At 41.6% G+C, this 15439-nt stretch overlaps 1 protein-coding gene across 10 annotated transcripts in view; it reads right to left on the bottom strand.

Annotated features, from left to right (window-relative positions):
- The window catches only part of LEF1 (lymphoid enhancer binding factor 1), a 118779-nt gene extending 103603 nt beyond the window's left edge, over nt 1-15176 (bottom strand). For 4 of the 10 annotated variants that reach the window (XM_032631868.1, XM_032631873.1, XM_032631871.1 and 1 more), the window contains exons 1-3: nt 14665-14904; nt 12164-12230; nt 10590-10723 (exon numbers count right to left, since the gene is read on the bottom strand). In XM_032631868.1, coding sequence (XP_032487759.1) covers nt 10590-10723; nt 12164-12230; nt 14665-14877 — 414 coding nt within the window. In that variant the 5' untranslated portion in view covers nt 14878-14904. Of the gene's footprint in view, nt 1-10589; nt 10724-12163; nt 12231-13373; nt 14097-14664 lie in introns of those variants that run through there. The other 6 variants (XM_032631874.1, XM_032631869.1, XM_032631876.1 and 3 more) reach the window with 6 other exon arrangements.
- Between the last annotated feature and the right edge of the window lie 263 nt (nt 15177-15439).

Genomic DNA, 15439 nt, shown 5'->3' with positions numbered 1-15439 from the left:
AAGTGAACAGAGTGCCAGTGGTCTCCATGAGGCATAGCGCTGAACTGGGCTGAGTGGAGAGAAAGTAGGCTTTGGGGCCAAAGTGCCTGATTGGTTTCCAGGTGTGCGAGTCACTTGGGATATCTAAGCCCAAGTGAATTAAATTATTGAATGTCTACTTGATCAGTGTTTTTTCAAACCTTACTGTAGGTAAGAATCGCTAAAGTACCTGGTTAAAAGTGTACGTGGTACGTGTTATGTCCTGCTTGTCACTTCTGGTTCAGGACATTTGCAGAAGGGCCTACATATCTGCCTTTTGAATAAGAATACCAGTAAATTCGGATGCAGTTGGTCCACCTTCCACAGACACTACTACTAATGCAGAGTGCCAGGTACTTTCGTAAGTAGACGAGGTGGCAGTCTATGTTGCAGGTGAAGAAATCAAGGTCCAGAGAGGAGGTAGCTGGCTGCAGCCGGTCACTAGCAGACCCCGACATCTAGATCTTCAGACCCCAAATGCAGTGCTCTGCTGTAGCTCCCATCGTGTACGCACGCGTCTCACCACTGTCCCGGCTCACAGTCTGATCAGGGATTATGACTAAGGAGATAAACACACTCTCCTTCGCCCCTCCTCCCTAGCCTGGCCAATAAAGTAGGAACTTCTGCTCTCTTGGCAGCGGCGGCAGCCTTTGTCTCTCCCACCCCCTCACTCACTTTCCACAAAGGAAAGCGACTCATCTCTGGTGATCTGGAGAAAGAACTGGGCAAGGACGGACTGACCCTTTGTTCTCCCTCTTGGGGCCAGCTTGCCCGAGCGTGGGTTTGTTCTCGTCTCCAGTTCTACAGGAGGTAAGCTCCCTGCCCCCGTTAGGGAGGCCTGTGACTTAGTGGTGTGTTCCATCTGGGGAAGTCAAAGGAAGTCCAAATTCGTGTCACGGTTCAAGCCACGTTCTCCAATCCAGCCTTATTAATAATGAAGTTGACATTCTGCTCCCCATCTGTCCAGCTTCTTGTCTATCGCTGGACTGACTCTTGACTAGGAGAAGGCATGACACCAACCATAACCAAATATGAATGTAGTCAAGTGATACTTCTAAATCCTGACTTCAAACAAATGTTTTCTTAAGGTTAAATTGCAACGTTGGGTTAACCCCAAATTAAAAAGGTGCATTCATTGCCTTTGACTCTACAATTCCACTTCTAGCAATTCATTCCAAAGAAACAGAATTTGTGCAAAGATGTAGTTAGAAAATATGCATTGCATCACAATGTTGTTTAAGATAGAGGAAAAAAAAGTGACACCACCTAAATGTCTTACCAACAAAACTGATTAAATAAATTAGGCAATAAATTAGGCATTAGAAATGATGTTACAGAAGATATCCACTGTATACTGGTGGGAAAAAAGCAAGTACAAAATGGTATATTATGTTTCCATTACCATGAATGTATAACATATACTTACGTGTGTTTATGTGTATTTCTAAATGTGCATAGGAAGAGGTCTAAAATGCTGCATGGTGAGTTTTGAGAGTGATCGTCTCTGACGGCAGGATCCTAAGAATTTAATATTTGCTATTCCTTTTACTCATCTGAGTTTTCTAGTGTATTGCTTTTTAAATGAAAGTATTTTCTTTTTATTTTCATAAAAAATAGCTAAGCATTACTGAAAAGAAGTTGCCAACAAAATCTTCAAAATAATAACTTTTTGCTTTACATTTAATCAACATTATGATTCATTTAATAAGTGTTTTATGTTCTGAAAGGCAAATATGGTTCTTTTTTATGAAAATAAACAAGTCTTCCGACCTTAAGAAGGGAAGGGCAGTGACTCTATCACTCACTAAATTGAAGCAGGTTCCTGCTGCCCCTGAGGATGGGCCCTTCTTTTCAGCATGGAGATTACTACACCCAACCACAGTTTCCATTCGCGTAAATTGCCTAGCACAGCACCTGGTGCGTGACCGTAGTTAAAAAAGAAAAAAAAAAAAAAAGTTAATCGTTTTCCCTTTCCAAAGAATTTCTTGAGTTTTAATTTTAAACTTTTAACATATACCAAAAAAAAAAAAAAAAAAAGAGTAAAAACCAATTCAAGCAATGTCTGGGAGACTTGATTCTTTTCTTAACCCCGCCAGATACTTAACTGGTTAGCCCATTTGTAGTAAACGGTAAACATTTTTTACTTTGGTACTCCTGGTTTTGTTTCAGACTTTAAAAAATCTTAAGTGTTGGGGTCTAAGACAATGTTTAACACACTTGAGATAAGACCACAATACCTTTTTCCTTTGGTCCAAGTCATATGAACTAGTGTGCCAAGATGATACGTGTTCATAATTATTACAAGGTATAATACATGATGTTTAAAACTGAAGAAGTCTACCAAGAAAGCTAACTCCACACTGAAATATATTTAACATTCACTGAGTTTTACTTAAAGGAAAAGAAAAGTCTTGAAAGGATGAAAGCTGTAATTTTCCAACGAGACTAGAAAAACGCTGATTTCTCTCTGCTGCCTGGCCAACATATCCCCCCTTGGACCTGATTTTTTTTAGATGCCACGAAAGCTCAAAAGACTTAAGTCAGAAGAAAATCTGAAGGGGGAAAAGAATAACTCTCCTGTCGTCCTCTACATTCACGAGGCTCTTAAATCTCCTCTCTATATAATGTTTGCAGTGGGGAAAAGAAACCCAGCTGATAAAGGATTAAGGAAAAAAAGTTTTCCTAAATAAAAATCAATTATTACCCCCATCCAAGGAGTTAAGAGTTATCTGTCAATTTCATATCAAATGTTAGAAGGATATGAGATTTTTAAACAAATCTTAAATTTAGAAATCCGTTCCCTCACACATCTCATTCCCTTAGTAGAAGAAAATCAGGTGCTCTCCTAACAACTGCGAGAGAAAAAAGAGCCCAAGAGAAGAAAGCTGTCTCTGTAAAGAATATAATGACAATTCCCAAAACTTTTATTTTATGCTAATATTTTCTAAAAGTTAATGTAAGGCCTTGACCCAGTGTCCAATTTCCAGGCCTGCATGGTGCCATGGTAAGAACCAAAAATGTCTCCCCTTTCTCAGGAGCTTCTTGGATACGGTCAAACACCTCTTGTGGCAGAATTCCCACCAGGTGGGCATGAGGGCTTACACCATCTGAGACTTGTGCTTTGCTCCCATAGCTAAAAAACCGAGCACTTTCACAGGCTTTGTGCCATCTGAACTGTACATCCACCATATGAGGTAGGCAACCAGATATTAATATGCCTCACAATAAACAAGGAAACAAACTCTGATAGAGGTCAGATACCTTCCCAAGGCTTTGGGGGAGAGTGGTGGACGTGGGTCTAGACCCCAGACCTTTTGATATCTTGCCTAGGACTTCCCTCCTCCACAGGCTCAGCCTTCACAGGAGGATCCCTACCTCTGCCTGATACAGACTCAAAAGTTTTTCTCTCCACATTGCTGAAGAATATAATCAATTTACAACACACACTGGCCTAGAAGAGTCAGCGCCGATGCTACCATACGTATTTAAAAAGAATATGCAGAATTTTTTAATATCTCAAAATACCTCAAGTGTTACTGAAGAAAGAAATGTCCTTTCTATCTGGGAAAGAATAAAAATGAATTGAAAAGCATTAACCGTACAATACAGAAACATAATTGAAGATGGTTTTCTTCTTTATTACTTTATTTCCATCTCAAGCACCCTTCTGAAAAAAGCGTTTCTATCACCTCTTCTTCTTCAATCAGGTTTCTAGGACATAAGTAAGAGATAAGTACTTCTTGTGATCAGTCCTCAAATGAGGACCAAATCCCATTCTTTTTCACTCTAGCAGCGAGCTCTCCAGCTGACTGTTTTCAGCTGTTACTCGGAAACAACATTCTGAAGGACTCTGACTTCCTCATTAAAGACAATGGTCTAATGCTCTTTTTTTTCCCCACTGAAGCAACAGATCAGAGAAAACGTAAAATAATAAAATACTAAGGATTTATTTAGCAGACACTTTCAGATTTTGCTTTTCATATAGCGTTTGGTTGAATAAAGACAGATCCTTTGGAAATATCCCCAGAAATACATGAAAAATTTCTACAACATTATTTATTCAGCAAATCTACTGAAGTGTCTATCCCGTGCTAGGCTACTCACGACATATAACTATCTCATAATTCATCAGTCGTCCCCGATCAACTGATCAACTATCATTCACAGTTAATAGGCTTTATTGCAAAAGTTTTTAGGATTTAAAAAAAAAAAAGGATTTATAAAAATATTTTTCTGTGTCAGCTTTTAACAGTTTTGGTAACTGTTTCATTCAGAAGCTGACAATAAGAAGAGAAAATTAAAACTACACTAGAGCCATTCCTCTTTTTATGTTATCGTACCTTCCCTTTGTCCACCCCTCATTCAACCTTTCTCTATATTGAGTAAAGTAGTAACAGGCTTCCTTTTTAAAGCGAACATAACAGCAACAGTAAATTACCATGACTAAGATCAAAACTTGATTCTGCAGAACTGTCACCAAGTTCCATACAGTATTATACGTGGGCATAGCTAGAAACAATGGTCAATAATCAAAAGGTTTTTTTAGAGTCTACTTGCCTCCGGTTAGCTGCAAAAATACAATACATTTCTAGACCCTCTGTGATGCAACATCTCTGCCAGTCATATTTCTCCTACAGACGCAGGAAAGAGGACAGGTAACCTAAACTCTTGTTCGCGCTGTAATGCCCTTGCAGTTTTCCCTGTACGGATTGAAGGCAAGCAAGTAACATTCTTCAGTGAGCTTTATACTGATCTACACATAGCAAATGGATAATTTCAGCAGGCTTAGAGATTTGGCTAGAATGGGTATTGTGTATAAATGTACTGCTTTACAGAGACTTTACAGTCCTCTGAACAGCCTCTGATAATAGTCTGCAAATAGTCCCAGCTAGATTGGCTAGACTATCAGAAGCTGGGAGTTAGCAATCCCTGTTCCCTATCCATCCTCTGCTCAACTCCTGACTCTCCTTTTCGGTGCATTCAATCTCCCCCCTTACTCATCTTTGTTGTTGGTCTCCAGGGCATTTTCGGGCTTTGTGCCTCCAAATCTTATAGACTGATAATTTGTATGCTTAAAGTGACTTCAAAGCTTACAGCAGAGTCTACAGTTCCTACAGGAACTTCACGAGGTCACAATTAATATTTAAAAAGTGATCACCAATCTAAAATATATTTTAAAAATTATTTAAATAAAGTCCAATGGCTGCCTTTTCCAAATGAGTAAGGACCTGCTGGGACAGTACAAAGCAGTACTAAGTCCCTTGATTGCTACAGTATTAGCTTTCTACAGACTGGCTCAGTTTGGCATAATGACTGAAGTAATAACTTTAAAGATACAAAGTTTAAGTGAATACCCTCTTTTTAAAAAACTTCAGTCCCATGACAGTGGCACCTATATAATGCTGAGCTCTACCTTTGCCTGGGAATAAAACATATGCGCCTTTCTGCCGGCCCATGGACAGTGCTGACACACTTTCTCTTTAAACTTCAAGTTTATCTTGAAATCACAGGGAAACCAGTTTTATAAAATTCCGATTTTGTCTATAATACGTAAACAAGGAACGAGGGGAGTCAGAGAGGAATGGAATGATCTAATTGCTTCAAAAAATGTCAGTCCCATAAACCACAAACAGTTCTCCCTAAAGAACGAACAGGATTAGTTAAAAACAAAACAAGACTCAAAAAGTTGCAAAAATTTCTCAGTTGATACTGTGGAAGAATACTTGTGAGGTAACAAGTTCGAGTCCAGATAGACCCATTTATGAGGCCCTTACTCTGTCTTGTTGGAATTACACGAGTCAGTCTGCAAGACAGAAATGGATCAAAATAGTTGGGTTGATGAGAGCCAAGTCCAGGACCTGTAAGGGGGCAGGGGAAGGGGGTATTTCAAAGAGCAAGATTTTCTGCAGGTTGGCTTAATGGTCTTGTTTTAGTGAAACTGGGTTGTTCTCATATCTTTATGAATGAACAAGAAATTTCTAGGGTCATTTCAGAAAAGTCTATCGACTAAGGATCACACTTGTGCAGTACCAGTCATGCAAGGGCAATATTAGCTCCTGAAGGGTCACATGTAGCATGGGCTCCCAGGACACTTGAATTAGCATGCCATTCGGTCATAAGATTTCTAAATTATCTGAAGGGGAAATGGCAATCATTCCCAGTTATTCTGACTGTGGTCCTTTCCCAACTTTGTAGCAGTACAATTAAGATGAATCAAACAAGGATTTCCCCGGCAGTCCAGTGGTCAACACTCTGCACTCCCAATTCAAGGGGTGCAGGTTCGATCCCTGGTTGGGGAAGTAAGATTCCACATGCCATGTGGTGTGGCAAAAAATAAATAAATAAAAGATGAATCAGACAGAAGAGTTTGGGGCCCTGAGGAACTTTCCCACACATTCTCCTGACATCACATTCAAATCTGAGATAGAATATACTTTCTAAAACTTAACTTCTCCTGAACTTGAGGTAAAAGGAAAATTTAATATACTTAGCTTCAAAAAGTACACAACTTAGATTAGAAAATTTTAAATAATTTATTAGTAAGTCAAATGAAGTAGCTCCTTGCAGTAAAGTGAAAAAACACTTAAAATTTTTGCTCAAAACATAAGCTATAGTCTCCCTGTACCCTTGAATTAAGAAGCCATAGTCTCCCTATTGATTATTGTTTCTGTGATTATTTTCACAGCCAAGCAGCAGTGTGATGGACAGCTGGATAAGTGTAAGCTTACTGATTAGACATGTCCACCTACTTCCTTAATTCCAGATGTGAACAATGGCAAAAATCTAATTTTAACTGTAAGCAAATACAAACATGGGCGGGGGAGGTTAAGACAAAGTTATAATAGGTAAATTCTGTTCATCAAAAATCAAAATGTTGATTCCCTTCAGGTAAAAACCATACAATAGAACTGAGTTGCTCAAAATAACAACAACAACAAAAAAAAAACCCAAAACATTTTAATAGCAATGTCAACTCAAAATAAAAAAGATGAAATTCAAACAGAAACATCTTCCTTTCCCACCTAAAAATCCATCCTCAGATCACAAAGAAACAAACGATGCAGTCTGCAGTACGATCCTGACCAGGTGTTACCGTGGTTGGTGTGACCCGAGCTGCAACGTTTGCTGGCGCTTCCTGAGCTAAGTCTGCTGCTTTTCCCTTGAGCAGCTAAAGAGAAATGAGATGTTTCTCTGCAGAGAGAGGTGCTAAACATTTGGGTTGCATGAGGGACAAATGGAAGTTTGACACCTAAGACGAATAACCACAGTGCATGAGGCCAATGGGAACTTTCACTATGTATAAAGCCAGCCGAGCTCACTGTCACACAGTATTCAAGCACACAAGTGCCAGGACCCAGCGCAGGAGGCAAAGAACTATTTTTTCCTTTTAATACATTACCATTGGCCTCCAAGGATTTTCATAAATAAGACTCAGAGAAAGTCTTCAGAGTACGCTTTTAATAAACTCTCCAGGGCCCTTGCTCTGAAATATTTAAAAGGCTCCTGCATCCTCTCACACTCGATGAAGGCGACCACCTCAAGCCAAGGTTTTACTGTGCTTTAAGAACTCATGACACCAAAAGTGTCATTATTACAGGTGCTTTCTTGCTAGGCCCAATTTATCTGAACCAAGAAGTCTTATTTAAAATTCTATGAAACACCCTCACAAGATTTCTGGTATAGACACACCTCTAAGAATTTCTGTTCTAGAAGGATGTAATTAGCCAATTAAAGTTTCCCTTCAGATGGAAAAAGAGAAAAAAAGCTCGATTGGCAAAGGTGGTTCTCCTGTGTAGGTACTACTATATGTAGGACATGGGTAAAAGCTGTGCGAGCACACGTGTCAGTGTTTGCCTAAAAAAGAGCAGACACATAATAGAATTGTTAAAATGAGCCACCAGCAGAAACATTTCTGTGCGTGCCAGTTGGATCATCTGCAGTTACATGTGAACAGAAGATTCTGTGTGGGGAAGGGCTGGTCAGGGCCCTCCCTCACCCCCAGATGTTTTTCTAATCCTAACACCTGAGGGCAGCAGATACAGTAAACAAGCAGTTGTTTGTAATGCAAATCCAAGTAACAGGGCTGACATGGGACTGCTCCCAGGCAAAGCCCAAACCCAAATGGTCACCCTGCTCCTGACTCCTGACACCCTACATGCAAACCTATCACTGTGGATGTCAGTTGCACAAACACTCAGTCCTGCTAAGGACAGAGTTAAAGAGAAAGAGGCAGAAGTGTGGTTAGGGGTAAAGAGGAGGGGCTGCCTTCCGGTTAAAGTGTTTTGGGTCTCAGACACACTAAAAACATCTGTTAATTATTAAAAACCAAAGATTTCAACTCACTTCGGTCAGACCCTAAAAGAAAACAATTGAACACTGTCTCGTGGTTAAACCTGAAAAGCTTCTCAAATTGTGCAAACTGCAGAATATCCCAAGAAAGGTGCCTAAAATAAATGTGTTCTAAAATGTAACAGAATAAAGCAAGGCAGCAGATAGGAGGGTAAGGTAGCTGTTTCCTGACCACACCCCTTTCCTCCACTCTACACCCACCAACATTTATTCTGGCCACAAATCTTTCCCAAACAATGAATGACTGTTCAATTCACTGACCTCAGAATTTTAATACATACACTAACAATAAATACTTGCCATTCTAACAATTTAAAATTTAAAAGGATTAGTATACTGGTTTAAAGAGGAAGAGAAGCTTAATTTTCAGTATTCTTAGGAATAATTTATAAATATCAATAGACTTTAATTATACTGACGTTTAAAAATTATTGCTTTGAAAGGAGAAGTGGCTAAAGAATAATTTCCACAAATACTTATTAAGCATTAACTGTGTGCACACCCTAGAAGTATAAGATTATTTTGGTAGCTATATTCTATTGTTACCAAGTCAGAGACTATAATTTGATTTGTTGTTCTAAAAAGCCTTCAGCAGAAGTCTTCAATTATTCCCTATCTAAAACATAGTCTCCTCCCCCTCCCCTCCAAAACATCCAACAAAAGAAAAACAGCCCAACTTTAAAATATCTGAATGTACACATATTTAATTAGACAATATAAAGTCTCCTACAAATTTTAAGACTCAGAAGCATTTATTTGGGTGGTCTCTAAATGTTAAAAACCATATTTGCTTTTATTAGTTCATTCACTTTTTAGATAAGAGATTTATATGTACCACACACACATTTCTATCATTAAGTATTAGAAAAGCCTTTTAAAATGTGAAATCGCTCCTTCCTATAACAACCATCACAAGATTTCCAAGATCTCCATTTTAGCTGCTATATGCAAATTAGAAAAATCTCATTCCCTACTTAAAAGGTCAAATATCTTTTTGGAACTTGTGGGAAAAAATTATAACTTCTAAATCACAGTGCCCGCATAAAGTGGTTGTATTTCATAGATCTATCGCTTCAATAGTTGAGGGCCACAGATAATCAAGATAACCATAAATACTCTTGTTTGTTGATGACTGATTAGGAGGTATTCCTCTCTCCTGCTCTGTAGTATCTCATGGCTCCCAGATTCTGTCCACTGAGGTATCAATGATAGTACTTGCCCCCAGATGTCTGTGACTGATTTTTTTTTTTTTCACTTGGTGAAAGCACTGGGCTAATAAGGCAAAGACTACAGGTTCCATTTTATAATCCTAGATTGACTCGCAGGAGGGCCAGTTAGACTGAAACCCTCATCCTCAACACCCAAATATACATGTTTTTCATTGGGGTTTGAGTGGTTGAGGGAGAGTGAGGCCAGAAAGAAGGTATATATATTGACAGAGCAATAAAAACCCATCACTACCTACGAAGAGACAAATCTCAGGGAGAACTCCATCACCAGCACATTTCACATTCATGTACTACAGAGGTAACCCTTTAGCTGTTTTCTTACTATATAAATGAGGTCTCCATGTTATGCATAATGTGTAAAGCAGCTATAATGCCACTGGATTTTTAAAACTTGAAAGTTAACTGAACCCCGAGATAAAAAAGAACAATTTTCATTAGAATTACCTTCAAGTGATACTTTCTTAACAATTGACAATAACGCAAAAAATAGCTCATTCCTCCCCACCCCCAAACTGATTTTAAAGAGACATTAGCTAACACAATAAAATGAGACACTGTTTTAAAAGCTGAAGTAACATTTCCAATATTCAGCTCCAAATAAGCCAAAGGAGTTCTGATTCTACATAGCTTATGGGCAATGAAAGACATACACTTAGTTAACTGAAAGATTAAATCAATTTCTCTCATCAGAGGAGAAAGCAAAATACTCATAAAATCATGAATTTGCTGATTTAAATTCAATGATTCCATGATAGCTCGTGATCTGTTTTTTATTATCTTAACCAATACCCCGAAAGCTAAAATTCCAAGTGCAAAACATCAAAAGTAGCAATATTGTATGTAAGGCAGCCATTCCTCATAGCAGGTCTTATTTAGCAACGACTGGTCATACATAATGAAAGCATTTCCAGTGTCTAAAAAAACAAACATTTTGCCAAAATACAAATTAATTTACACTTCTGAAATAATCTGCAACATCAGCATGTTACTCACTGCTCTCGGGATGGGCGGAGAAAGAGATCCGTTTGACATGTATGGGTCATTATTCACGTTTGGCATCATTATGTACCCGGAATAACTCGAGTAAGAGGGTCCCTTGTTGTAGAGTCCTCCATCTGGATGCTTTCCTGAGAGAATGCAAAGAACAATCAAATGTGCTTTGACTTCCTTCTTATATCACTGTATTTTTCATTGAAAAGTTAATAGTACTACTACAAATCACACCTTACATAAGAGATTTGTTTACGAAGTATTGTAACTGGATTATTATGCTCTATTTTAGATTGACAGTATTTATTCCCTTAAATGGCTTAGCAGTGAACCAGATGTTTTAAAAACATGTGGTTCAATTTATTGCCACTACTGACTGGTTTTTTACTGGTGTTTTTACAAAAATAAGTGTTATCCATCTAACTTAATTTGTTCTAATACTAACAAACTGGACTAAGAAATACAGACACATGAAAGAAGACACAAAGCTGTAATATAAATATACTAGGCCATTCAGCTATACCCACACGTATATATTTATACACTTGAAGTTATGCTCCATCTTATTGGCAAACTCAAAAATTCTACCTGTGCTTCTAGATTTCTGGAAAATTTCTAGATTTTACTGAGGGAGCAAGTTGTATCTAGCATATGGGCAACTACCCAAATTTATGAAGGATTAACTACAGGAGACTTAATTTTATGTGCTACACTGACATCACTCTGGTAAAGAAATGTGTGTTTGTTCACTGTATACATTTCTTCTCTTTAATCTGTGTAACTACTTTGTAGCTCAGAAGGAAGCCTGATATTATAGTTCTCTTCTCTTCCTCCCCTAGCTGACATATTGTATATGCGAACACCTCATTCTGGTCAGGCCAATTGTAAGTAATTAAAGGAGAACAGAAATGTAGACTGTTCAACAAGGGAACCCTAAAGATTACAGATGCTTTTAAAGTCACACGGAGTTCTCCTTAAATCTTAAAAAATATGTAGAATTTTTACAGTATTGAGCAAGAATCGGAAATGGGGAGAAAGTCTATCACATTCCATATGCATAGTTCTTAATTTTAAGAGTAACGTTTTATATTTTTACAAGTTAGATTCTTCTTTACTGAGCCATATTTAGTCTGCGCGTACAGTACCTGCCTTCTCACTATAACAAGAAACAGCAATTTCACAAATGAAAGCCCATTTGAAACTATTCTTGTTGGAAAATAAACTGGTGTAGACTGTCACTCTTTATAACAATGCAGGAAAAAATAGTAAAGATCTACAATTAGAACTTTAGGTAAAATGAGAAAACTAATTATAGACATTTCTCTTCCACAAAGAATCTGGAAGCCAACAGAAATTCAAAAGCCCCTAAATCATTCAGACAGTTTTTAAAGTATGCAACTATACGTTAGTGATAAGAAGTTTCCCGGGTTTTCTTTCCCATTTTGTTACAACACAGACACAGTCTTATCACATATGATTCGAGTTTCTTGGATGCAAACAAAAACAGCAAAACATACCTACATTCACAAATTGCACGTTAAATGTTAAGGTTGGGAGAGACAGAATTAACGTCTTACCGTCATCAGGGTGTTCTCTGGCCTTGTCGTGGTAGGAGTCCTGAGAGGTTTGTGCTTGTCTGGCCACCTAACAAGACGAATCCCCACCCCCAAAAGAAAGATCACTTTAGAGTTTGTGACAATGATGATATGTGTGTATCCACTGGTAACTCAAAAGAGGAGAATCAGGTGCAACTCAATCTACTTGTTTACTAATCTAAGAGGATAGGCTAAGGCTGAGTACTGGGAAATCTTTCTCTTTTCAACATGTGTTTTTGAAAATTATCTACCCAGGACTACCAGCTATAAATGATAATAACAACAGAAACAAACTTGCGAACAATCCATATGCTGTTCTGACCACTGTTTACTAAAACACAACAAGGCTACTTGGATACCTAATATGACAAGAATTTGAGTTAACGGCGGCGTTAATCATTTTGATGGCTTCTTCAACCACTGTTTACTTCAATCAGAGCTGATTGACAGCGGGCTGAAATATTTTGCAACTGAAAATGACATTTAACTAAAAACAAGCCCATCACTCACAAATGGAGATCTTAGGCAACTGTCCCAAACCAATCCCAGCAGGAGCTCTTCTCCTCATAAGCTACCATGGCTGGCTCAGTGCAAGCTTACAAGAGAAAAGTAAACTGTTCTGTGGTTAAAGGGAGGAAAACTTGAAAATTGGGCTATAGACTTCTAAAAGGTAGCCCAGCTAATGTCAGTTTTGGTAACCATCATCCACCCAGACTCAACCACCTGCAAATCAGCGGTATTACCCCTTCACTGTCTTCCTTGGGTCTGCCCCATGCCCACTTACCACTGGTAAAGATTAACAGAGCCCTAATAGGAGTTCTGGACTTCAAATGCAGCACCCTTCTCCCCAAGGCAGAAACGTTTAGAAAATGTGAAGTGCGTAGCAACTTTCCTTATAGAAAAAGAAAGGACGAGGAAAAGGGGTAGGAATTTTAAAAGGCTGCTCTACAAATATGAGTTTGGCCTCGAATGTTTTGGATGTCATTTGGTTCCTCGGACATCTGTCCTCCCACTGGCCTCCTTCCCCCCATACACACATAGTCACAAATCTTTTAAGTGGAGCTGGGTGTGCCCTGGCCACCCCTAGGTTCCCCCCTAATTGGCATATTGGGATGAAAGACTCAGGGTATGGAGAACACCCCTATGCTCCCCTTAGAACCCAGGCCCCCGGGCTTCCAAAATGCGTACTCACCCCTGCCATTGGGATAAAGAAGGCAACTCTGAGGTGTTCTTAAACTTACTGTTTAAAACCCAAAATGTCCCCGCCCCCAAAACCACACGCTTTCTTTTTGGGGGCAGAAGGATGCCATTTAAGGAAAAAGAATATACCCTCCAAATTTCTTTGGAGGGAAAAAGCGTTGGTGAAATCATCTGAGTGTCAGGACTTTTCTACCGGATTTCCTCCAAAGCGTTTCCCAGTTGTTGAACAAGGGTGGCCAGTAGCGTGTCGGGTATCAGGGTCCATCCGCCCCCCCCTCCCCCCACTTCTCAAGCTCTCCGCGAGGCCTGAAATAGCCCTTCCGCGAGGTCCTGCTCACTGGCTTTCTCTCGCCAGCACCCACGTGTCTCTATTTACTCTACTCGGGTTACCATCGCTATCGCCCGCAGCCGGCCAGGAGATCTGATAAAGCGCTTTCCACCCTCCCCTGAGTGAGTGCACTGGTTTCCGCTGCATCTCTCCGACTCGCCCTTCTTCTGCAAAGATTTAAAGGCCTGATTCGGGCCCAAACTAACCCCAAATATAAGCGTACTTTTTTTCTTTACGTGGCGATGATTGGAGCAAGCTAGTGTTGCGGGCGGTACTGCGAGCCCCCCCCCGCCCCGCCCTGGGGTGGCTCGGCTCGCCCACGGCTGCTGGCAGCCGGCCCCAGCGGCCCAAAGGACCCGCGCCCGCACCGCCCCCGCCGCCCGGGCGCGCGCCCCCTCGGCCGGCCGGCTCCGCAGCGGTTGGGACCGCCCCGCCTGTCCCCGGCCCACGCCTGCCTCCCCTTCCTCGGGCCTGTGCCTCTGCTCGCCTTTACCTAAGCCTTTGGTGGTTTAACGCACTTCTGCAGAGACATCTACCGAGAAAGATAGCGGGTGCACTCTGTCTTCCGTCCTACGGAAGAACTTCTCAGTAGTGTTGTTCAGACATACTCGCTTTAATCGCACTCCCTAAACCCCACTAAAAAGTCCGAAGGCCAAACATGATGCGTTAAGGGCAGGTTCTCCTGGCCGCAAACCAACGGTTTAAGTCACCAAACCCCAAAACCGATCCACTTGGAATGTTTCCCAGCACACCACACACACACACACACACACACACACACACAAAGAAAGATCACTAACCAGGAGCCCAGCCACCCGCCCCCATCCCCCCACCCTGCAGACCTAATCGGGACCCTTCAGCCAGGGCTCTCCAGCGCCTTCCCTCCCTTCTTCCCTCTCTGCTCTTCCCCGGGACCCGCCACGCCTCTCAAAGCTCTGGGCAGCAGCCCGCTCACCTCGTGTCCGTTGCTCGCCGGGATGATTTCGGATTCGTTAACCAAGGAAGACTTGATGTCGGCTAAGTCACCTTCCTCTTCAGGGTGACTGATCTCGGCGAAAATCTTCTCCTTCTGGGGATCGCCCTCGTCTTTGAAGGGGATCATCTCGTCCGTGGCGCAGAGTTCCGGGTCCCCCCCACCGCCGCCGCCTGCCCCGGAGAGTTGGGGCATCCCGACCACTCTGTAATCTCCGCTCCGCTGGGGGAGCACCCCAGGCGACAGCAGAAAAGAGAAGGGGTCAACGAAAAGGGGAGGAGGAGAAGGAGAATTGAAAGGATGCGTGAGGAAGGAGAGCAGGCGGAAGCCGGGCTGGAGAGCGCCTGGCTGGCGGCCGGCAGCCGGAGCTGCTGCAGCGGCGCCCGCGCCCCGGTGGCCGCCCGTGCCTTCCCACTCCGCAAAGACCTACGCCCGCGCCCGTCCCCGACGCCGAAAGACACAGGGATGCGAGGGCCGCAGCAGCTGGCGCCTCTGGGGGCGTCTGTGCTGCGCGCTAGGCTAGGCTGCCCGGGCGGCCGCCCCACGCCCCCAGCGTCTCCGGGGTCTGCGCGCGGAAGACGCCAGTTCCGGAGGAGTTTTGACTCTCCAAAGGCCAGTGGAGAGTCCGTCGGCGCGTCTCTACGCAAATCTCTCCACCTTTGCTTTCCCAGATGCCGATCTGGGAGTCTGTTTTCCAAGAAAAGAAGGGAGCTAGGCAAAACGGCTCCGTTTGTCCCAGTAGAGGCGGTGCAAAGAG

Source organism: Phocoena sinus, chromosome 5 (assembly GCF_008692025.1).
Source record: "Phocoena sinus isolate mPhoSin1 chromosome 5, mPhoSin1.pri, whole genome shotgun sequence".
NCBI classification, from domain to species: domain Eukaryota; kingdom Metazoa; phylum Chordata; class Mammalia; order Artiodactyla; family Phocoenidae; genus Phocoena; species Phocoena sinus.
This window is presented reverse-complemented; position numbering and strand designations above follow the sequence as displayed.